This window comes from Ammodytes marinus, assembly GCF_949987685.1.
Source record: "Ammodytes marinus genome assembly, chromosome: 17".
Lineage (NCBI taxonomy): Eukaryota > Metazoa > Chordata > Actinopteri > Uranoscopiformes > Ammodytidae > Ammodytes > Ammodytes marinus.
Genome location: NC_137221.1, coordinates 23,414,876 through 23,439,538, shown reverse-complemented (window position 1 = coordinate 23,439,538; position 24,663 = coordinate 23,414,876). Strand labels below are relative to the sequence as shown.

At 40.6% G+C, this 24,663-nt stretch overlaps 1 protein-coding gene across 2 annotated transcripts in view; it reads left to right on the top strand.

The window, feature by feature from the left end:
* khdrbs3 (KH domain containing, RNA binding, signal transduction associated 3) overlaps positions 1-24,663 on the top strand; it is a 135,151-nt gene that overhangs the window by 44,186 nt on the left and 66,302 nt on the right. For both annotated transcript variants that reach the window (XR_013845311.1, XM_080045708.1), the window contains exons 2-5: positions 987-1,105; positions 11,706-11,822; positions 18,322-18,468; positions 19,631-19,770. Coding sequence is in view for 1 of the 2 variants with exons in the window: in XM_080045708.1 (XP_079901834.1) it covers positions 987-1,105; positions 11,706-11,822; positions 18,322-18,468; positions 19,631-19,770 (523 nt within the window). In the remaining variant the exon portion in view is untranslated. The remainder of the gene's footprint in view (positions 1-986; positions 1,106-11,705; positions 11,823-18,321; positions 18,469-19,630; positions 19,771-24,663) is intronic.

Below are 24,663 nucleotides of genomic sequence, written 5' to 3'. Positions count from 1 at the left end.
TATTAATAGGGTTTGTTTACAAGACCTTAAATGGTTGAACACATCTGCAGTCCTTTGCCCAGGGAAAGATAATTGAGAGAAAAATAACAGCATTAGAGTAGAGCAGCCTACATTGTTGAATGTATTACTCAAGCAAAAATACCAAACCTTCACTGGGCCCAAACTTAACTTCCAATTCTTCAATTTGATATTGCCGACTGATTGAACAAACAACAACAAAAAAATGCTTTGAATATGTCACCTGGGGTCTAGTCATTTTCCCCAAAAATGTTAAACTGTTTCTAATCTGATTGATCTGCTAATTTGATCTGAAAGTGAGATGCGACCATTAGTACAAATCTCATATCTGCCTATTTAGTAAAGGGGTGCAACTCATACATATTGTCATTATTGATTGATTTAACCATTATTTTTCTATCTGTCTATTAGAACAAAAATATACTAACCAGAGATGATCCCTCTGTGCTTGCCAAAAACAATTATTTATAAAAGTGCCAACATTCTTCAATATGCTATATTGCATAGAAAATCAATTAATGAAAACTGTTGGTGAACTTCAAAATGTATGCCAATTAAAGATCAGTCAACCAACTAATGCACCAATCAGCAAGGTTAATATGGCACCTCTATTTACATACAGATTGGATGTATAGGAACAAAAAGCTGTGCATTAAATGACAGCTAGTTCCAGCAAGTATACAAACCTCCTTAGTCTTTTAGTCACAGTGAGGTTGCCATGTTTGATACCATTGTGCCCAATAGAAAGACCACATCCAGAACCTGTATGCAACAACTGTATCTGGCAACTTGCCCATTTGCCAAATGCATTACGAGAGAGTGATGGAAAAATGGGAAAACTTTTTGTGTTTCAAGACATGGTTACAGCACATAACTTCCCATAAATTCTCGTTCCATTTGTTTGTATATTTGTAGATTGCTTTTTCAATGCATGACTGATCCTGTTTCTTCTCTTTCTTGCTTTCCAGAGATTGAAAAAGTTCAGAAAGACGAGGGGAAGGAAGAGGAGAAGTTCATCGACGTCGTCATCAACAAGAACATGAAACTGGGCCAGAAAGTTTTAATACCAGTCAAACAGTTTCCTAAAGTAAGTGCTATATACGAGCATCGCCAGAGACACTGAGACAGAATGCGACGCGTGTGCACACACAGAGAGAGAGAGAGAGAGAGAGAGAGAGAGAGAGAGAGAGAGAGAGAGAGAGAGAGAGAGAGAGAGAGAGAGAGAGAGAGAGAGAGAGAGAGAGAGAGAGAGAGAGAGAGAGAGAGAGAGAGAGAGAGAGAGAGACAGAGAGAGAGAGAGAGAGATTGTGTTATTTATAGATAATGAAGGCAAACTACAGTAGCTCTGCTTTAGATTTAAATTCCTCAGAACAGCCGCTTGACACTTTTGTTGATTCTTTATTTTATTTTTTTGTATTAGATCTAGCATATCTAGAGTGTTGGGCTGACAGAACTGGGGTAGAACTATATTAGGGATGTTGCATTCCGCCTGAATAATTATTTAAGCTTTGGAAACACAACTGTATTTTTCACACTCTCTCTCACACACACACACACACACACACACACACAGGCGCACACACACACACACACACGCACGCACGCACATACACACACACCTCACTGTAACACTGACCTCGGTCAACAATGCTTTGTTGTCTTGGCACATTAATTTCTCAATTAATATTTATGAATACGATTTCAAAGGAATAACCTTTGAAATCATAATGTTAAGGAGATGCACTTGCGGGTCTTCTGTCTTCATACAGTCATATGAAAAAGTTTGGGAACCCCTCTCAGCCGGCATTATAATTGACTCTGCTTTCACACAAAAAAGATAAAAGTGGTATGTCTTTAATTTTCCAGGAACAGCTAAGTACTGGGATGTTTTCCAAACAAATATTTTTTGAAAAGCAGTATTTAGTTTTATGAAATTAAATAAAATGTGAAAAACTGGCTGTGCAAAAATATGGGAACCCTTGTGGTCTTGCTGATTTTAATGCATGTAACAGCATGTAAAACTGAGGACTTTAAACACAAAATTGGTTTGATTATGTTGTTAAGCCTTGAACCTCATATAAAGGTCTGTTTAATCATGATAAAAGGTATTTTAGGTGCCTAAATGCAAGTTCCACTTCTCTTTGACTCTCTGCAGAAGTGAGACAGAATGCAATCATCAAAACAGCTCCCAAAAGATCTTAAAAACAAAGATTATTCATTGTCATGGTTTAGGGGAAGGCTACAAGAAGCTTTCCCAAAGGTTTCAATTGTCAATTTATACTGTAAGGAACGTTGTCAGGGAATGGAAGAACACAGGCACAGTTGCAGTTAAACCCAGGTCTAGCAGACCAAGAAAAGTACAAGAGCGGCATATGCGGCGGATTGTGAGAATGGTTGCACACAACCCAAAGATCACCTCCAAAGACCTGCAAGAACATCTTGCTGCAGATTGTGTATCTGTACATGGTTCTACAATTCAGTGCAATTTGCACCAAAACATCTGTATGGCCGGGTGATGAGAAGGAAGCCCTTTCTGCGCCCACGCCACAGATACAGTTGCATGGAGTATGCAAAAGCTCATTTAGACAAGCTAGCTTCATATTGGAAGAAAATGCTTTGGACTGATGAGACAAAAATTAAGTTATTTGGTCTTTATAAAAAGCAGATGTTTTGGTGCAAATTGCGCTGAATTGTTGAACGATGTACAGATACACAATCTGCAGCCAGATGTTCTTGCAGGTCTTTGGAGGTGATCTGTGGGTTGTGTGCAACCATTCTCACAATCCTCCACCTATGCCGCTCCTGTTTTTTTCTTGGTCTGCCATGCCTGGGTTTAACTGCCACTATGCCTGTGTCCTTCCATTTCCTGACAACGTTCACTACAGTCGAAATTGACAATTGAAACCTTTGGGAAAGCTTCTTGTAGCCTTCCCCTAAACTATGACAATGAACAATCTTTGTTTTTCAGATCTTTTGGGAGCTGTTTTGATTATCCCATTCTGTCTCAATTCAGCAGAGAGTCAAAGAGAAGTGCAACTTGCATTTAGGCACCTAAAATACATTTTCTCATGATTAAACAGACATTTCTATGAGGTTCAAGGCTTAACAACATAATCCAACCAACTTTGTGTTTAAAGTAATCAGTTTTACATGCTGTTACAGGCATTAAAATCAACAAAACCACAAGGGTTCCTATATTTTTGCACAGCCAGTTTTTCACATTTTATTTTATTTCATACAACCAAATACTGCTTTTCAAAAAATCTTTGTTTGGAAAAAAGCCCAGTACTTAGCTGTTCCTGGTAAATTAAACACATACCACTTTTACATTTTTTTTGTGAAAGCAGAGTCAATTATAATGCCGGCTGAGAGGGGTTCCCAAACTTTTTCATATGACTGTATATCTAGAGGAGATAATAGTCTGTAGGGCTGGAGAGTAGGATCACAAAGCAGCCTCATAAGTCACATCTATGGAGTCCCAGACAGTCGGCTTCATGATGACCTCCACATGAAGCAGTTTCTTCTGAGCGATAACTGTGTTGCCACCTCTGAGAGCACTCCAGCCTTGCTCCTCCACCATGGATCCCTGTGCTGGCAGCAGCATTCATTGGAGCCCCAGCACTCGCTGCATGACAGGGGGATTTCCCGCTGGGAGCGCCATGGGGAGGCTGGTGTAAAAGTGGGAGGGGACGCTCTTTGACGGGGGACATCACTCAAGTTTTCACCTGAGCCCTCTGGGAGTGTGGGGGTGGGGGAGTAAAGGACCGCGGCACCATGCACAATGTGGATGCAGAGGACAGCACAGGGAGGAGGCACAGATTCAAAAGATTCAAACACCGAACCAACAAAGCTTGAAGGAGGGGTGGGGGGGTACAGTTGGGTTTAGTATTCCCAAATCATGCTCTTTCTTTTCGGCTTGATATGACTGGATGATTAATGATGCACAGATCAAAATAACTAGGACTTGTCGTCCCCGACTTTCTCAGTCGAAATTGGATCCGAACATGAAGAATCTACCTACGGCCTATCTGCTGCGGCTGCGGCGAATGATGAGACAACCAGGAAGGAAATAAAGGAGTTTGATACTCCTTAAACTACCTTGTTCAGCCATTTATATTACATATATTAATCATTTCCTCTCTTAGAATGGCATAGTATGCATATTAGTTGATGACATCACCTAGCTACTTCTAGCATAGCCAACAGCTACTGTCCTTACAGAGGAGTTCGCAACAATGCTTTCTAGCTGAAGTTGTATAGCTTATGCAGACTTTTTTTCAACTGCATTTCAGCTCATTTTTTTTTAACTTGTGGTTAGGACCTGCTTCAGATCTGAAATAAATAAATGTAAAGGTTGTCTATGTAAAAGTTTTATAAAAAAAGTTGAACTTTAAAATCCAGGCTGGTTTTAACATAGATGTCTTTGTACCTGATAATCACCAAACCAAGCTGGCTGGATGTTTTATTTTCTTAACTTCTTTTCTTATCTCATTATTCTCACCAGTTGACTTTGATGAAGAACTAAAATATAATGTTTTGCTGATGGCTGGGGGGCTGTGTACGTTTGTATGTGGTGTCATGTGAAGGCTGTTCTAAGTGTCCCAGGTTCACAGCTAAACAGATTTGCGTTGACAGCTTTGATAAGTAGAGCCACTAATACGCTGTTTAGAGCTCCAACAAGCCACCGAAGGAAGACAAATTCAATTTGTTCCGTGTGACAGGTAGCGAGGGCAAGAGTGATCGGTCGGACTTCAATGGGTTTTTCTCCTGAGCTGCGAGCGTCACCTTTTGGCTTCTGGCATTGAAGTGGCAAAGGCATTTTCCAAAATAGCCATTTAGGAGCATGTGCGGAGAGGTGGAATCCATCCTCCGCAAACGTAGCTTTTTATCAAAATGAAGTGGGCAAGGACGCCGTCGCGCATGTTCCAGGCTGCTGATTCTCTGATAAAATGGAGCTGTTCCTCAGCCATGATTTTTTAACACCCAATACTGATGACTTTTCTTTTTGACTTTCGAGGATATTGGCAAGAGTGATGACATCGTGGTGTGGCTGTGGTGTGTACATGGACAAGTAGAGAAAGCTATGCAGCAAATAGTGTCATATGGATGATCAGCCAATAGCTGTTTTAAAAAAAAAAAATTGAAACCAGGTCTAGGGAAGTAGAGATAGTCTAGGATTTTAGATCATACTTTTATGACACTTACCCTGCATTCCAAATCACATACATTTTCTTTTTACTGTGCTACATACTAAAGTAAGAGTTTTAGGGCCACGGGAGAGAAAAAAATCAGATAAGGAATATTTTATTTTCATTATGTCGAAAAATGGGAAGAATAAAGACGAATACTCCAAAATGCTATTGGAGTTATTGGGGCATTTATGTATTTTCAGCATACTACAATTGACGTGCATGTATTGGGACATCCTAAATCTTTTTCTCGCATACTAATTAGTAGGGAAGTATAGGTATTGGAACGCAGGGACAATATCACTCCTACTCATCTAAAAATATTCCAACTTTTTGAAACAATAGAAGCACTATGTCCCCTCACTCAGAAAAGCACTGCAGGCCATTAGCCAGGCGTAAGAAGTCCCACTGGTTTATCTCCAGTTCAGACTGTGGGCTTTTTCTCTCTCCGTGCTGGAAGTGGTGATTTATCCTTCTGCTTGTCGTTCCTGTCCTGCTGCCCTCAGCACAATCGGTGGGCGCTGGCTCTCTGTGAGCACACCCTTCACCCAGCTCGCAGCATAACGTTTAACAAACGATGAAAAGATCTCAGATGTCCCTCCACCACCACCACCACCAGCCCTTACTCCCCCCTGCACCTCCTTCATGTTAAGTGTGATTAATCATACACCCTTTCTCTACCTGTGTCCACTGGCTTTTTTGAATAATCCCCATGACTCTTTTATATTATATTTTATTTAGTTTAAGCTGAATAGGATGCATAGGGATCATTCAAAAATGTCATTATCCATACAGATATCAATACGTTGAATTTGATAACGGTTATCGAACAATACTTATTTCGATAGTAATTTTATAACATCTGTTTTAACAAGATGACATTAGATATTATTGCACAATTTGTCAGCTTCCTCATGGCATTTTTACATACAATCAATCAATAAGTAACCGGGAATTTAGGTAACTGCTTTCAGATTAGCACACGTCTCCTGAGACAAGCAAAAAGAAACACAATTCAAACACTGCAAGATCAGTGTAAAATGAAAAGGGGCAAGTCACTATGTAAGGCTCACTGACGCAGCAATGCATTGTTGTAAACTAATGCATTTTTCAGAAGCACCTTTAGATATTGGCACATGAAGCATGCTGCATGCTCGTTGACTCACTGAAATATTGAAATTATTTGATACTCAACGGTATGGAGGCATTTCGGTCAGTGCCACGAAAGTATCTGACATGGTGCGACGTTCAGAATTCCCAGTCAAAGGCTATCTATTTAAATGACATTTGTATGTATTTCTTGTTTTGTTTGGAACCAATACCACAACAGAACATCTGGCGACAACCTGTGATTAACACACATCAGCTCTTAGTCCGGTGATTACAGACAGCCACACCGCAATCCTCTCACACAGTCTAATGACATGAACCAGTGCAGGAGCCCAGGCAGGTTTATATACACATAATCCCCCCTCGCGGTAACTAAAGCGTTCGCAAAAAAACCCCCAGAGCATCAATCACAGTAGGAGTCAGACGGATTTTGCTTTCAGATAAACAGAGGGGCTTACGGTTATGTGTTCAGTAAAGCTTGTATATATAGGTGGAGGATTGTACATATGAAAAGATGTGGGTGGCTCCGCAAACGCATGAACTGGGAGGGGAGGTGATGTGTTGAAATGCCCAGATTAAGACCGTTCTCTGGTATTTACTGGCATTAGTCGAACAAATAGTCAGCAGATCTGCCTGATCTCTTTTTAAATAGTCACAGACTTAAAAGTAAATGCCAAGCAAATACCATTACAATCATGACAAAATACTGTCTGAAGTGTGTTGTGGAAGCTGAACTATCATGCAGGGCCTTACCTGTCTCCTATCAAATGTGTACACCCCAACAATGTTCATGGAAATCTAGGAAACAATTCAACCTATAAGTGTCATTGCCCTTTTGTATGCGCTGGTTTAGACACTCACAGTTGGTATACTCACTTGGTAAAGGAGAGAGGGAAATTGGGGATTAGGTTTACTACTGAAATAATGACCCTGACTTGAAGACAGATTGTGTTTATTTTTTCACCAAAACCAGTCTCTCTATACTGGTTGGGTAACCTGCACCCAACCACAATCAGGAGTCAGAGTGATTGATTGATTGATTGATTGATTGATTGATTTTATTTGAGCATTTGATATAAAATATGCACAGCACTGTTTCATACATTAAAATACATAAATAGCCAGGGATAACACAAAAAAGCCTGAAGGCTTATTTCCATTGTGGTCCCTGTTTGGCAGGAGTGCTACACACTTACTTGACTGGGGGGAAAAAAACAAGATTCGGATCAAATCATAATCGGAACAGAATGAGTTAACAATGAATGATTTATATGAGACAAGATCTGAGTGGCAAGTTCTTGGTATCTTGCTTGCCTTTTACCTTAATCTCTTAATCGAAATGAATCAATTTGCCATATATCAGTTGGGACAACTTGTTCCCACTTTGCTCAGTCAGTTATGATATTAGCAGTTTCTATCAATTCTGTACTACATCTTTAAACTCGACCAATTCTGTTCATAGAATCATTTTTGGAGCAGTTATTACAGATAGTGGGAAGAACGCTGTAACAGAGCAATGTTCACCAAAGGTCACCAACCTGATTCACACTGGGGAGGTTGTAGTGTTAACCTTTGCACGGCGTCCTAACACCGAAGCATCTCACATTTTACACGTTCAATATTTGTGCCCATCATTTAATTTTCATTATGCTGAATCCCTCGTCAAATGGGTTTATATAATGGACTTCCACCAAATGAAATTTAAAAAAAATACACAATTTAAGGACCTGAAGCCGGAGACAAGAAGCCGTTAATAAACATCACATCTTGTACGTTTCATGTGCCTTTAATTAATTTAGGTTTGGAGTGACAGTAACGATTAAATTAGAAAACTTGCCCACAGGATATTAAAAGGGATTAACACTCGCTGTTTACAAAATATGACATTTGGGGCATACAAGTTCTCATAATAATAATGTAACCATTAATTAAAAAGAAGATTTGCGAGGATCTCAGGGGAGGTATTTCTTCTGTTGCTCTGGTCGATTAGGTAGGCGCAGATTAATGACGCAATGTTCTTGATTTGACCAACATTGTCACCCCTTTTCTCAAACAATTGATTGTCTGTGTTCCTTGTATTTTAAAACATCCAACTACAGACATACCTGTATCCTCTAAACGAGCCAGTGACTAACCGTGGCTACGTTTTTTTTGTTGCAGAAACTCAAGCAAGCTCGAATTATGTTTGCCTCCATTTCTGTTTCACCATCGGTGTCAGTTTTTTCCATTCCTGTGAATTTGCTCATTCATAATCTCTGCCTGAAGCCCATGTTTGCAAAGTCGATACGGCTCCTACACTATAATATTGAAAGCTTTCTTCCTCGATAAGAAAAAAAAAAATGCTTTTCTATTTGAGCATATTTATCCATCGGCGTGTGAAACACTGTTGGTAGACCGAGGCGGGCTGAGAGATCCATACAAACCTCCCGGACATCGTTTCCAATACACAGCCCATCGGTAGACGGTGGAACGGATGCTCAAAAAGCTGTAGTAACACAGAGGACAAGTCGTCAGTGTTATCCGCCTCTGCAAATCATTGTTCATGAGACGTCGCAGCTCAGTGATCAAGGCTTTATCCAGGTGGAAATGATGGATTGGCAGGACCATCGGTTAAACTCAGCACATTTAAAACATTTCCTGACACCCTCTGTTCGCCCCGGTACAGCTGTCTCCTTTGATGATCCTTTTGTAAACTTGAATGCATTAGAGGTACTATCTTGTTTGCTTAGATAACATTACATAGAAAAATGTCCTGACCCAACAATTCTTGTCTTGCCTCTTGACTCTATATATTCGGTGTTCATTTGTATGCAAATTTTTTCGTGCAAAGTTTCATGTGGTGAAGACTCGTCCTACATATTCATCAATCCAAGGTCATACATTTGCAGGGGGGGGGGGGGGGGGGGCTCATTCCCATTGTAGGTGCAGGGTTGGAAGTAGTGTAGAGGGGCAAGGTATTTGTAGCCTGATGAGAACCAGCCAAGATCTCACGCTAGCTTCCCAGTCATTTCTCACCCGTAGAACAGTCTGGCATGTATCCACTCACGCGGGGAGGACTAGACCAATCAGGGCCCGCGTTCAGAGGCAGCATTCGTCCCTAATAGTGGGAGGCAGCTTCTGATTGGTTTGTGTCTCACAAGCTTATTTGTTGATCCATGTTGGCCTGACTGGAGGCTACATTGACAACTTCCTGAGCCAAATACTCTCACTAACGGACAGGGCCGGGCTCATCCCCACTGAAGAAGGGCCAAACTGATCTGCAAAGCAAGGTCGGGCTGGTCTCACATGCTGTCGCAGGACTTTTGGTAATTAAAAAAGTTGAAGGAACATACAGTACGAGAGAACTGCTGGTGTTCTACCCGGCAGCCCCCCCCCCCCCCCCCCCACCACCTGACTGTCAGCTACTTTATTAGAGCAAATCACTAAAAGTCACCTCTCAGATCCCTCACCCAGGAGCCTCCTAATAAGCACCCACTTTCGGAACAAAAGGGAGCAGTGATATAGGTGAGGTGTAGAACGGAAAGTGGGTGTTTTTTCACCTCTCGCCTCGCTAATTGATGACCTAGATAGTGGAGGGGGACAGATGTATAACTCACCGTTGAAGTTAAACGTGGAAAAGGGGAGAAAAGCATCGCTCTCCTTTTGTCTCCTTGACCATCTCCAGCTGCCGGTGGACTTGGTGTGTAGACCGTGTAAAGGTTTGTATGACTTTGATGGGTTTCTGCACACAGCATACCTCAAAGACATACTGAAGTAATGCATACCATTTGGGTTTTCTTTTACGGCTTTAACAAAGGTGGTGACGACCTTATGAAGTAACCTAAACCAGGGTACCTTTGATATAGGGTCACGCTCAATGTTAGCTCGAACCGGAACATTCTGATAATGTTCCACATTGATAATATGTGTTTAAACATGCAGGAGCATGCAGTCCAACGATTCAGGAAAGGTTTTGAACTGATAGAAATACTGGTGAAGTCAACCTCAGATCAAAGTCTGATTTCACAACAAGATATAGGCAGACGTATAGCCGATGTGACCTAAATATACATAATAAATTGTTTTATATAGCCATATTAATATTGTTCTGATTTGTTTGTACTAAGCTCTGTTTAAAGGGGCCGTCTGTTTTAATATTGTATTAAGTCAATTTACTTACTCAATCTTACTTCTCAAGTGGATTACTGCAATCTGTGAAAAACAATTGTGTACATTTAGGAAAAATAGGTATTTTTCTCAGGACGGAGAAAATGAAGTGATATATTTTCAGTAACTGTTGCATTGTGGGAAGTGTATGGGAGCTCGACCTAGAGACGAAAGACCTCCGATATCTTGGCTCCTAGTACTTTGATTATGACCACTGCATGTTGTTCCCCAAGTCCCCCATCATGCCCCTCCCTCCCCCCCACAAAAAAAAAAAGTCTTGTAATTATTACTAGTTTACATGCTAAATGTCCACTGGGGATGGGGGTGGAAATGTGTGCCCCTTCCTGCAGGCATTTATGTATTTGTATTCAGTTTATTCTCCTAAATAGACACTGAAATGAAGGCTGTAATGTCAAGATGTTTTTTATTTATTATTCTTCCGGACAATTACACACAATACACAATTTTCTCTTTGCATATTCATACATATTACTTTGTGTTATCGTCCGAAGGGTGGCAGGAGAAGCCAAAGGCTTATCAGGTCCCGCCCCCACTGCCATAAGATTCAGATACACAGATACACAGCTACTGACACAGTTAAAACTATTTTTATTTTATTTTTTTTAAGAAGATGCATTCCAATACACAGACAATTTTAGGTCATGTTAATTTCTTACTCATTCTATAGCACATTTCTTCCCTATTCAATTTAGTTGTTCTAATGTTATTTTCTTCATTGCCCTTTTTATTTCACTGTTACAAGATTGAGCCCATCTGAGGGTGATCATTGCCTTTGTGCATCAGAATTGCTCCAATTTACATCAAGTAGTATTTATATTTTATTTTTTGTTATTATAGAAAATACTGTCCCCAGTTGAATTGCAATGTATTGTTTGCAAGATTAATATGAATATATGCATCACATGTTTGAGGAACCTTGGGCATCATGGTGTCCTCCCCATCTCTGAAACAACACTTACACATTTAGCTGTTTAATTTAATAATCATTTTATACTGAGTTTTTTTGGAGTTATTCGCAGAGCATATTTTAAAACTATTACCCATGAAAGGGTGACATACTGACCCTTGGATAAGACATCTCAGAAATGCCTCCACACACTGATCCTATCAAGACGCCGACAGGAAAGGCTGGATTCAGTCGCTGCTTGTTGAGCCAACTGTGATTATCTCAAACACACAGATTTTTGTTTGATCCTCTCTTTCGGTCTCTCTCTGTTGCAGTTTAACTTTGTGGGCAAACTCCTCGGGCCACGCGGGAACTCGTTAAAGAGACTACAGGAGGACACTCTCACAAAGATGTCAATTCTCGGAAAAGGATCCATGAGAGACAAGGAAAAGGTAAGAACTCCACTCTGGTATTACACCCTCTCCTTGCTCCTTTCACTCTCTCCTACTGACACATCATATTAACTGGATCTGCTGCGGCAAGCCTTTCTTGAAGTCAAGGTGGTCTGCTCAAAAACTGACCGGGCACCTTCCCACCTTCCATCAATTAGTGGAAGGCGGCACCTGCTTGGTTTATGTAGTCGTTGACGTCAACATGAATCAACGAACGTGAAGCCTGTGAGATATGGCTGGTCTGATAAGGCTAGACTGACGACTACATGAACCAATCAGGGGCTTCTTATCACTATAAGGGCCAAATATTAGGTCCGAACGTGCACCAGAGGGATCTGTGGGAGAGAAACAGATCGGAAGCTTGCAAGATCAAGCTGGTCTCAACAGGCTATTGAAAATTAGGATTTTCTGAAAAACTAACGACACAATATTGTTGAAGTATTTTTTTCAAGCAAAGAGAATAAAGAAGAATGTTGAAGCATAAAGCCATGTCAAATATGGCTTCTTCATTTATCAAGTTTAATCATAGAAAAAATGAACTATGAGTTAGATTAATCTCTTCCATACATTCTCCAAAATGATTGGTCTCTAAGACGTCAGCTAATAAAAAAAAAAACATATACAAGTGTCACAAGCCCAAGACGATGTCATCAAATGTTTGATCTGACCAAAAGTCGCAAAACAGTCTCGAAAAACAGCTTCATCTTGAAAAACTAATTTCAAAAGTACAGTATATGGAAATGTGTATGATCTTGGGGCTCACCGAACACACCTGACATCTTTTAAAGCCTGCTCTGGCTGGAAACCAAAAACGCACAGTCGAATCTAGAGTAGGACAACAGCCTAGTCTAGATGTGTGGTTTGCTTTTCGTATTAACTCTGTAACAAGATAAGAACAATGCTTTTACGTAAAATACATTTCAACATAAATGGTTTAATTTATTTTATGGATTTTAGGAAAATGCAAGAATGTGACATTTTTAACACAATACAGTCTTGTTAAAAAGACAAGGCTAAAGGGTTGAATAAAGAAAGGATATAAGTAGCTCTTAACATCGGCTTTTACAGCAGCAGAATTGATGGCACACCGGACTGGTTAACAGAGAACAAATTGAATTCTCCTGGCCTGTCTGCGTATCTCTCCCTCTCCCCTTTGTTTGTCAGGAGCTGATTTGTTGGCGCTGATGATCCTGGCTATCATACAGCACATTCTTTTTGATTATTTGCAATCAATAGTCTTTGATGGCTGGCTCCTTTTTCTTGGGAACAGTTCCGTCATGGAGATGTGCTGACCTCTGCAGCCCTTACATTTCTTCACAAACCCCTCAGCGGCGGGATTAATGACAGACAGCTTCCCAGTCAGGGCCGTGCAACGCTGCTTCCTTGCTACACAACTATCACTTAATCTCGGGTTGGCTGCTGACTTTCGGTTTTTAGGCGCATGGCATGTGTCATCGTAGTTTGCAGCAATTGAAATTCCTCGTTTAGGTCAGGGAGCTGAGCCACTGCAAAGCACAAAAAAAAGGGCGGGGGCATGGGGGTTGCTTTTAAGTCGACGAAAAAACAAAGACGCCTTGCTGTTATGGTAGCACAAAGTGAGCTACTGTCGCCTTTTAGGGCATGTATTTATACGAAATCGATACTGTGCTGTTGAAAGGAACTGACAAGAAAGGAGATATGATGTACAAACACATTTCCACATTAGATGAAAAAACATCTTTCCAGGCATGCCACATAGAGAGTACAGCATAAAAGAAGTGTTGGTAGGATGAAACTGAACGACGTTTCGCGAGATTCTTGCACATAAAGAGACCGGTGCAAAGAGCCGGGATAATTGCTGGCATTGTTACTGCTGCAGGAGGCTTGATCTTGTGTTGACAAGAGAGTGTGAGCACAGAGAGGTTGAAAGGCGCCAAGCTGTCGGAGGCATAGTCTCTCCCCCCGCCTGGTTATGGCACCTCAGTTGTCTTGCCGCTGTCAGAGCTAGGGATGATGTAAAGGCATCCGTGTTCCCGCGCCCCCTTTCTCGTTAGCGCCTTTGATTAACTCATCCATTTTCCTCCCTGGGACTTGTACTCCCCCTTTAATTTCCCTGATAGACAAAACAATCATATTTGTCTTTGTTTGACTTTTGGTAAGTCCTCGACAGGGTTTAATTGCGGCGGGCTGCTGTGGAGAGAAATACCTTCATTGTCTGCGAGGACTTGGTTTTGTATGTGTGAGAACTGTCCCTACACCACAAAGATTAACCTATAGCAAATTATTTGTAAATCCATTATCATTTTATAGATCTGGGGATTAGGGTTGTGACGATATACTCATCTCAGTAGAGGAGGTGATGACACAATATTAGCTTCACGATAAGGTGACAAAGGAATATTTGTATAAACTTTTCTAGAAAACCTGAATGAGGAAATTACGATTGGAAAAATATTCTTTCATTTTGTCCGTCTCAATTCTGACTGACATCCCTGTCCAGGGTGTGGCACTCATCCATTCACTCCTACTAAAGACAGATATAGTGAGCTGCTTTCTTTTCTAATGATCTGTAATTTTGTGTAACAGCTGGGCACCATAGTTTTGGGCAAATTTTATTCAAACATTAATACATTTTCTAGTGATTATTTGCGGCATGCTGCAGGATAGTGGTTTTGGGGACTGAAAATAGACTATGGTGCCCATGTTCTTGCTAACATGTCACCCAGTGCAACAGTGATGTGTTTTTAATAGCTTTTGGAATAAACAACGGACCTCCGTTCGGACAGAGGAATAATGTACTATATATCAGGCTTTGGGTACACAGGCGGTACTAAATGCATTGTTAGTTTCGGTCTTTTAATGGAATTTAATTTAATTGAATTAGACATATCGTAAAGAGAAGATGTGAAGAATGTAGGCATCAACGGCTCATTCACTTTTGGATTTCATCTGTCTATATAGAGCAGTGATTGGTCAGTAGATTTGAGGGGTTTAGAGGGAGCTGAGTAGGCAAGAGATATACAGTGGTGCTAAACCATGCAGTTCTTCAATAACAAATGAATGAATATCGAAATCATTTATGTGGCTGGTAATCAGTAAAGGGCAGTTACAGTATGGCCTCACTGAGAGCTGCTAGCTACATTTATTCAGAGTATAAATCAGTATGTGTTTGCATTGGCTCATGAAAGAGGAAATAGGGTCTTGAGGGTGTTTTTTTATAAGCCAATTTTAATATCAGAAGTACGGATGAAAAAAGGCTTATAGAGCTGTGCAGTTCATCCGCACATTTAGACAGCTGTTTTGCATAGAATACAAGTACAGTATGAATGTTCTTTCCATTTTCTAGTGGTCGTCTTTAATTTAATTTAAATGTGGATGTGGATACTCTGGGCTTGACATTATTCTTAACCTCCAAGCATCGAATGCAGGAGCTCCTGTGTTGGGAGCGTTGTGGCCTTGTGTTTCCAGGGTGAATGGATTTTCATAAGCAGATTTACTAGAGGGGAGAAAAAATGTAAACAGGAGGAAGATGCTGCCAATAGATATGAGAAACCGACAGCTGTAATCTCTCTCTGTGGGCTGCTTAGCTGCTATAGGACCCACGGATGCCTCTTATCAGTGCCGGGAGCCCCCCCCCCCCCATTTATGAAAACTGATATTAGGTCTACAATATCATATGCAAATCATGTGGTCACAGATTGGTTTCACGCCAAACTAGATCTCCACTAGGTGTACCACTAGTTTCCACATGTTATATAGACTACAGTAAGAGAAGAGTCCTCTGATGATAACACCAGACTGGATCGAGCTGACAGTTGTATGGCAGATGAAAGTTAAAGCACACGATCGTGATTGTTTTTCACATCTCTCCTTCATGCAAATATACCAAGGAACACTTGAAAGGGACGAGGAGAGACCGATTTGCGAGCAGCCGTCTCTTTCTAACAGCCTGCCTACATTCCCTGCTCGACACCGGCAGCTCCGTCAGCGCTGGTGCTATGCGCAACGGAGCCCTCTGCTCGTAAAGCCCAGATTTATGGGGGAAATTAACATATCATTAACATACCACAGGCACTCTTAAAAGAAGGTTATTTATAATTAGGTGACATCAGAGACACTGGCATGCATGGTGCTGAGGAGGGAGAAGGGGAAGAGGAAGATACCGCCATTGGAAAGGCCCCGGAGAAGACAATTTTCTTTTTTGTTGAAAAGAAGAAACTGGGACGCCAAACCTGTTGTTTCCTTTGTGTAATGGGGTGGGAGACTTTTGGGGTTTTTGTTGTCCTATTTTTCGCCATCAATAACACAATACTGGCCTGCTTCTGTCGAGACTGAATGGCCTGTTCATCCCCCTCACTGTTTACATGGTATATTTTCTCGACACAGTCTAAACAAACTGGGCTTCTGCAGGCAGAGGTGGAGAGGAGGGAATTGCATCTGCTCTACTTTCAGAACTTTGATTACAGTAACTCAAAAAAAAAATACTTGGTTGTTTTGGCCCGAGCACATACAGTGCCTGCAGTTGTTTAAAGCCAAAATAAGTCAAAATAAGTCACGTTCTATGTGTTGACATCTTCTGTGGTGGCGACAGGTGATTGGATTGATGTTGGAACTCCTGCAAAGTTGTTGTGAAAGCCTGCTGTTGGTTTGAATCATCTACTGAAAAATTTATGTTGTTGAGTGTAGGTTATGGAAATGGATTGATGAATAAGTGTATGTGTGTATTAACCAAGACAGTGTTTAAACATATAGACACCATGAATCAACTCAAAAAATTCATCTTAAGCTATATTGAAATACCAATTACAATACCCTTTGGAGGAAACTGTGTATGTACAGTATGCCCGAATTAGGCTACACTAGCAGTTAGTTTGCCACTTTGGTCCAACGTCTATTAACTAAGCAAGCATTGAGTAGCTTGTTGTGAAACTTTTTATCATCAAGCCAAAGTTTCAATGTATTCAATAGTTTGGTTAAATTAACCAAAAACCATGACATACACTTATGTGACATTTCCATCAGCCTCAGCTGTACTTTGTGTTTAAGCTTGGTAACCGCTGAACTAAGTTGTTGAACATGGCAAATATTACCACACTGAACTGACTGACTCAGTGACTGATACAGTTTCCCTAATCTTAGCTAATTACTTTGCCTGGACCTAACAATATGTGGGACACACAGTGTGGCTGTGCTTTGCATGGACAAACATCCTTAAACCTTTACGACTTCACTGCAGAAAAAAACATGTCAAACTTGGTGGTTTGAAAAATAGTCTGCAGCCATGACAGGGCGGTGAAGCTTGAATGTATGAAAGAAAACCCACGTAAGCACACACAGTAATCCTGACAGGATTTACCACAAAAACCTATTGGCACGATGCACTATACAAACTTCCCGTACGAGTCCCCAAATGTCTAACTGCCACCCCAAGACACATGGTTCGAATTTATGACAGTCAACATAGACTGAATATAAATAACAATGCATTTTTGTTTATTCATGGAGTCAGCAAAGTTCACTGAGAATAAGTACACCAAAAAGCCACTGTCAATCCATCATGTACAATAGGTAGATGCATAGATATTAACATTTGTGACACCTTCAAGACAACAACAAAAAGTGAGTGTAGTGTAACTTTAACAGGACTAATGTTTCCTCAGTAATGAACCTGTTATGATTATAATCATTTGGATCCTTACTTTGTATTCATCTGATTTGTGCAGTGACTAAATTGCAGTGTTTTCTTTTTACAACTTTACTTCCCAAATGCCACTACAAATACAGTTTGTCTAGTTCATTAGATTAAAACGTTCATTTGTTGGATGCATGATCTGTCGAGACCTGATGCATAACTAGTAGGATTTGGCCAAAATAGTTTATAATGCATGACCACATCACACAGAAACTAAGCAGCAATGATGGAACGCAAGGTTTTACTATTTCCCTCAACTACTTTTCATCTAGTACTCTCAATCCATTAAGTGAAAAATGTATACAAACAACTCAGTCCAAATGAATGACTTTTTTTCAAATGGTTACAATCAGTATGGAACCCTCTGAAGTACTGTATGTTTTGTCTACCAGCATCTGCAGATTTCCATCTAATAGAGTTACAGTGATCACATAAAATGGAGCAAGCAAAACAGATATCATGATTTAGTGTGGGAGAGCACATACTTTATCTCTACACATTTGTTATGAGGACAGGCAGCTGTGTGAGGACAAACGCTATCGGTTAAATGTGACAGCCGCAGTTGAAAGGCTCGTAAGGATTGCTTTGTTGCAGACATACGTTTACAAGAAGCAACATAAATATTTTCTGTCTTTTTGCAACTCTGCAGCGCCGAAGCGTCAAACCTCATTATGTAACAGTTATGAAAAATGTCCCCCACAGTAAATCCTCGCAGAAATACAAACAAAAAAGTAAAAGATAAATGTTCTTGACTGTGACAGCACTCGTTACCTTGACGTAGGATACTGTATATGATACTGAGCTGTTTCTCTTTTGTTGTTCGGTTAGGAAGAAGAGCTAAGAAAAAGTGGCGAAGCCAAATATCACCACCTGAATGAAGACCTGCACGTCCTCATCGAGGTGTTCGCCCCGCCTGCTGAGGCCTACGCCAGGATGGGTCACGCTCTGGAGGAGATCAAGAAGTTTCTCATACCGGTATGTTCCCCCTCTTTTCTTCACTCAAACACTCTCTCTCTCTCTTTAGCTCTTTCCTCTCTCTCCATCCGCATCTCTTTTCAGCTGCTCTTTGGCCCCGGCCAACTCATTTGCAGCCTGTCCACAGTGAAGCTGGTGAGTAACAGCGCAGGCAGCGTGCTCTCTCACCCTCATTTCTTTTTGTCTGTAACTTGCCCTGTAATTCTGTCAGGGCTTTCAGATTGTGTGTGTGTGTTTGTGGACTGGAAAACATATGATTCCGTGTTTGTGTGCACTTGGATTCCTATCTAACTGTGGACTTTGGCGTTGTCACAAACTCACCAACAGGGAACCGCCGAGCCAACAGGGTACATTTGGTTGGTCATGCTTTAAATCATGCTTAAAACACATCTAAAACACTTGTTATTGAATTACCAGAAATAGATCACACTTGTCCACATTTGGTCAATGTAGACCAATAGTCCACAGTTGGCAAGGTAGGAATGTATGTGTGTGTGTTTGTCTGTCTGTGTGTCTGAGAGATCCTGGGTGGTAAGTCGTGGGTGTACGAGGAATAAAAGAGCGCATGATGGAATCTCTGCGCGGGGGCCCAACCCTCCTTGGCATCAGCATTGGAGCTTATTTACTCTTCCCCCATTCATTATGTATGATCTCTCCAGTGCTCAGAGCTATATGATGATTTACATCTCGGCATTAATAATCAGCAGACCCCTCCCCCAACCCTCCAACCCCTTCCCTCGATGTTGCCTCGTCGCGCTGCATTCAAATAAAACATACTTATGGATAGAGTGGATGCCATGTGACAATCATATCAATCCTCTTCTGACTAAAGACCTACTTCCATGTTGATTGTGTGTGTTAATTTGGCAGCACAAAAAAAACAAGCACTTGCAAAGTTAGAGGCAAATGAGGTTCCGGGAAACTTATCAGCGGGAGATCTGAAATGTTTTGCTGCCTCTGGTAGCAGCGGTCACGGCAGCACTGTAGAGTACATTAATTAGATATTCCCGAGGCTGTAGCCCTGGAGTTAAAGGACGAAATTTAATACAGCGTAATTGAAAGAGAGTCTGTTGCTTTTCTGTGTGTAGTGTGTGTGTGTGTGTGTGTGTGTGTGTGTGTGTGTGTGTGCGTGTTTGTTAACGTGCCGCCTCTCTGTGTGCAGGATTACAACGATGAGATCAGACAGGCTCAGCTGCAAGAGCTCACATACCTGAACGGCGGCTCGGAGGACGCCAAGGTGCCATCGGTGAGGGGCAAGTCAGCCGTCCGTGCAAGAGGGACACCTGTTCCGGGGCCTCCCAGGTAACCCTACTTCCAAGGGTGGATGTGTGTATGCATGTGTGAAGCTGTGTGCAAGTTGTTTTGTATACGTGCACTTCAGTCCAGCTGGGGAATGGATATTATTTACAGTTAAGGAGCTACTGGGAAGGCAATGTTTTGTTACCACTTCGGTAAATGGCTGTGTACAGTATCCTGTTGCATTATCAGAGGTAATGGTGTCATTTAGAGTTACAGCCCACCTCTGTCTGCTGCAATAATACCACAAATATTCAGCCTCTGTGTGTGTTGTTTTTCAAATACAAGACGTGGATGTCACATTAAAGTTTACAATGCTTTTTAGGACACATTTCTCAACAGAGACGTCCATTTCCTCTCTGTATGTGTCAGCTGTTTGGATGTTCAAATTCCGTAATAAATTTACTGGATCTCATAAATGTGTCAGTGAAGAGGATCCTGGTCGGCTTTCTCATTGAATTTGTGGTTGTGCGTGAGTGCATTAGCTCCTGTACTGATCCAGGGACTGCCTATGACTAAGGAATAGTCATATGCTCATTCAGTAGTTAAACTCTATATGAGTGAGCATACAATGTTTATTACTCCTCAATTTTAGAATTGTACTACCATTGCTACTAGAATGAATGCAGTCGGACATGTCAAAATTTGCATCCCAAATAATTCACATTTTCGTGCCATTTATTCGCGACGTGTCTGGTGTGCAAAGGCCTTTCTTTCTGTCCGTTCGGGAAAGACGCGTCTGGTGATATATCTGCAATGAGAGACAAACGAAGAGAAAGAAAGGGGTGAGCATTCTGACAGGCGGAGCAACAAGCGGGCGCACTTCCGTCTGTATGTGCTCTGTGTTTGTTTGTCCGTGCTCGCTACACACGCACGCTCTCCCATTGGCAGAGTTTAAAAATGTATCAACGCGAGGACGGCGAAATAAAACAGAGGCTGTCACAATGGACGAGAGAATCCTCCTTGCAATGTGTGTTGCTGTTAGTAGCTAGTAGCCTAAGCTAAATTATTTTCTTATGTTAAACGTGTGTTCCCCCTGCAACACTGTTGTTAAACATGACATACGATCCTTATAAAGCCTACAGTCTATGTTACACAACCTGTCATCTCACATTGTCATTCGGCCGTGTACATTTGCTCTGTACTTTATTAGCCACATTTAAGAAATTAAATGGCTCAAACTATAATGGCAGACAATTGTCACAGTCTGTGAGTGATGTTACAATCAGTAAATCCCTTCAGATATTTTCCTCAACTCCACACTGATAGTTAAATTACTCCATGTCACAACTATTTTCCTTTGTTAGTCAAGTATTTAAGGCAAAATATTGATTCTCTAGTTCAGGTTGCCATTATATACAGTGACTAATTCCATCTGTGTATGTATTATTTATATAAAATCTATCATACAGATTTTTTAAATATGTCACTTATCTTTATTCCCACATGCTCTATGTCTCTGTTTCTCAGGAGCAGACAAAGCCCTAAATGACTTTTCAACTAAAGGAGCCTAAATCCATGCACATTGCATATACAGTATGTCTGCTGACAGATGCAGTGCAGACTTTGTTTTAACATACTGTATTTGTTTTAAAAAGAATATGATCTAATAAAATATTGAAATGTAAATGACACGTTTTAAAAGTTTATTTTGGGTAAATATTTTATATTATATAATCAAGGAATAAAAAATACGTTTGATTCATTTAAAAAAATAATCGACTGACTAATCGATTAATCAAAAAAAATATTGATTTATTAATCATTAAGAAAATATTCAATAGGTGCAGTCCTAAACTGCAATAACTGAAAGCCTATGCCATGTGCTATGCATTGATGCTCTGCATGTTAATATATTTGAACGATCAGAAGTAGCCTACCAGATAATTTTTTTAAAGGGCGAATATGACGATGTTTTGAATACAGTAAGTGATCAATACATATTAATCAATAAAACCATGTTGCGGGAATGGAAATAATTTTATCAGTGTCTTCATAGGCTATCTACTGTACTGTCAGGGGTCTATGTTCACAGTGAACCCAGAGCAGTAAGACACTAACACTGTATATTAAACTGTTTATCTATCGCAAATGTTATCGTCACCACAATATTCCACAGTGAAATCACCTATCGCAAGCTTTTCTGATATTGTGCAGCCCTAGCTGAGAGTAGATGTTTCAATACTAACTATGAGGTCAATGCATTCATTACATAATCCATCTAGTTTTTTTCCATACTTGTGTTTAAAATGAACACCCGCCACAAATCCCATCTCCCTGGCCATTGAATGCAAAAATAATAACATGTCGATGAACGATTGCTCTGTTTCTCTTTTTAAGTATTTAATTTAATTTGTTTATATTATTATTTAAAAGAAATAACTGACCAACAGTGCAGTTCTCTTCTTTGAAATACCTGCAACATAACATAACACAACACATTATTTCTTATCGCTAACATTCCTTTTGTCTCCTCCAAAATCTTATCTTATTTTTCACGCTTGCCTTGAGATGACACGCTAAACAGCAGCTCAAGCAAGGTGCTCCCGTCTGATAAGTTTGACCCATGTTTTTTGGGGAACACAATGCGTCCACAATTGCAGTTGCAAAATAGGTGTAGAAAAAAGCCCATCAAAGTTAACATTTTCCAGACTATTTATGTCTGCATGCAAACAATTGGCCTATGTTTTCTTAGAGGTGAAGGTGAAAGTGGCATGTCCTTACAGCACAGCAAAAAAACCTCTTTGATGGTAGGGGTGCGTGTTTTGTTTGCCCACATAAAAGACAAATTCAACCACAGAGGTGGCCGATGGGAAAATGTTCATAGCCTATGAGTCATTTTGGAAGGCACTGGCAAACAACCTGCTTTGTCCTTTGAGACCGTTGGCTGTCTGGCAGGAAGCACTAGTGTATCATCAATTGTACAGTTAAATACAGAAATACAATTATTCTATACTGAATTACAACTTCGAAAGAAGCCAAACACAGACGTCCTGTTTCATGTGATGGGTTATCTGTCTCTTTGGAAGTTGTTTCTCATATTTAACAGGAATGAATGGCAGCACATACTGCAGCTTCTTCTGAAGGCAGAAAAATGAGCCCTGATATTTTCTAACTATATGCTGACTGTGTGCAGACATCAGCAGGAATTTACAAAGGAGAGGCAGAAACTATAGATGATTGGCATAAAACTAACAAACCAAAGCGGTGCTGTTGTCGTTTTAAAGTTGCACGGTGCAGCTGTGCAGCACACGGCTGCTTATTTAATGAAGTTGCCGCGGTGACTTCTGTGCACCAAAAAGAAAGTGACATGGGCGAGAGACACAAAGCATCTAATGCTGATGAGTCCAGCTTTCTCTGGACGGAGCCGTCAATAACATTTATAGAAAGTTCAATCAGATGGACTATTTCACCATTTTTATTTCCATTGATGGCTTTTTCCCAGCCACGCCTCTTGGCTTCTATCCATTCATATGTTTAACCTCCCCCGATTATTCTATGCTATTCCATCTCAAATGAGAAACTCTTCATTTGTTCACTGCTAATGGAAGACAGTATGTTAATGTGTCCTCCCTGTTACCTACATAGGTTATCACTATGTCTATGCTCAGTGCCGGCCCAAGCCTTCAGGGGGCCCTAAGCGAAATATGATTAGGGGGCCCCTCTCCAATGTTAGCGCTGCTGAAATGATATATCTTTGCTAAATATCATTCACACACCCAGTGTTTTCCGCTAGTGCCTCCACTGTGCAGCTGTGCGCAAATATTAGACAGCCGAGATTCAGACCCTCCTAGGGGGGTCTGGGGATATGTCCCCCCGGGAGATTTTTTTAACCTTTTTAAAGTGAAATGCATGAATCTGGTGCACTTTGAGAGGAAAATTAAGAGGCTAAATCTGAGAAATTTAGTGTGAACAAATAATTTGGAGACACTGGGTCAGATGAATTAGCTAGGGCAGCCCCATTTCCAATTGTTTTTAAATAAACTCAATACACACTGTGCATGAATGTGAACGTGACATGATCAGATAATTTCGGATTACCTCACAGATTTTTAGGCTATTAATTATCTAGACCAACACATTGTATTCCTTTTTTTGTATGATAACTCACATTTGCATAATATGATGTTAATATCAAACACACAAACTAAAAAAAAATATTTTAAATATTTTTATTTTTTAATTTTTTTGAGGGGGCCCCCCTGGCGGTCGGGGGCCCTAAGCAACCGCTTAGTTCGCTTATGCCTCAGGCCGGCTCTGTCTATGCTGTAGTTTATTTGTATGACGGTATGTCATCGTTATCTCCAATTGGTGACGCTTGAACTATAGTTTTAAACCATATTTACATATTTAAATCTTAGCGACTGATCTCTCCCCCTTCCCTGCACTTGTCATACTGATCCACATTATGTGTAATGTTGAATGTTGTATTCCTGAAAAACACAGCAGTTGTTGTTGTTGTAGTCTTTACATTTATTTCATAAACTTTAAACTCTATGAAGTTATGAAGAGTATTGTGCTTGTCCTGTAAGTCAACCTTTCTTGTAAGTTGAGAAGTTGACAATCTAATGCCAGGTGTGCCATTTCATATTTGGTCCAATGCTTTTTGATCAGCTAAAGAGAACACGGAAAAGTACCATATTTTCTGTTTGCACAGACCTTCATGACATACATTGCGAGTTCTGTAATTTCCTCACAATAATAGCCTCCCAGTTAGCAGTGTTGGGTTTGCATCCGACACTGAGTTAGGACAGTGAACACTTAAGATCATTCCTTCCGCATGGGTAGACTTTTTTTTTTTCATCTACGAAATCTAATAGGAATCGTTACCAGAACAGTTATGTTGTTTACCAACTACATCCATCCACAAAACTTGGTCATGGACAGGTGTGAGTATGT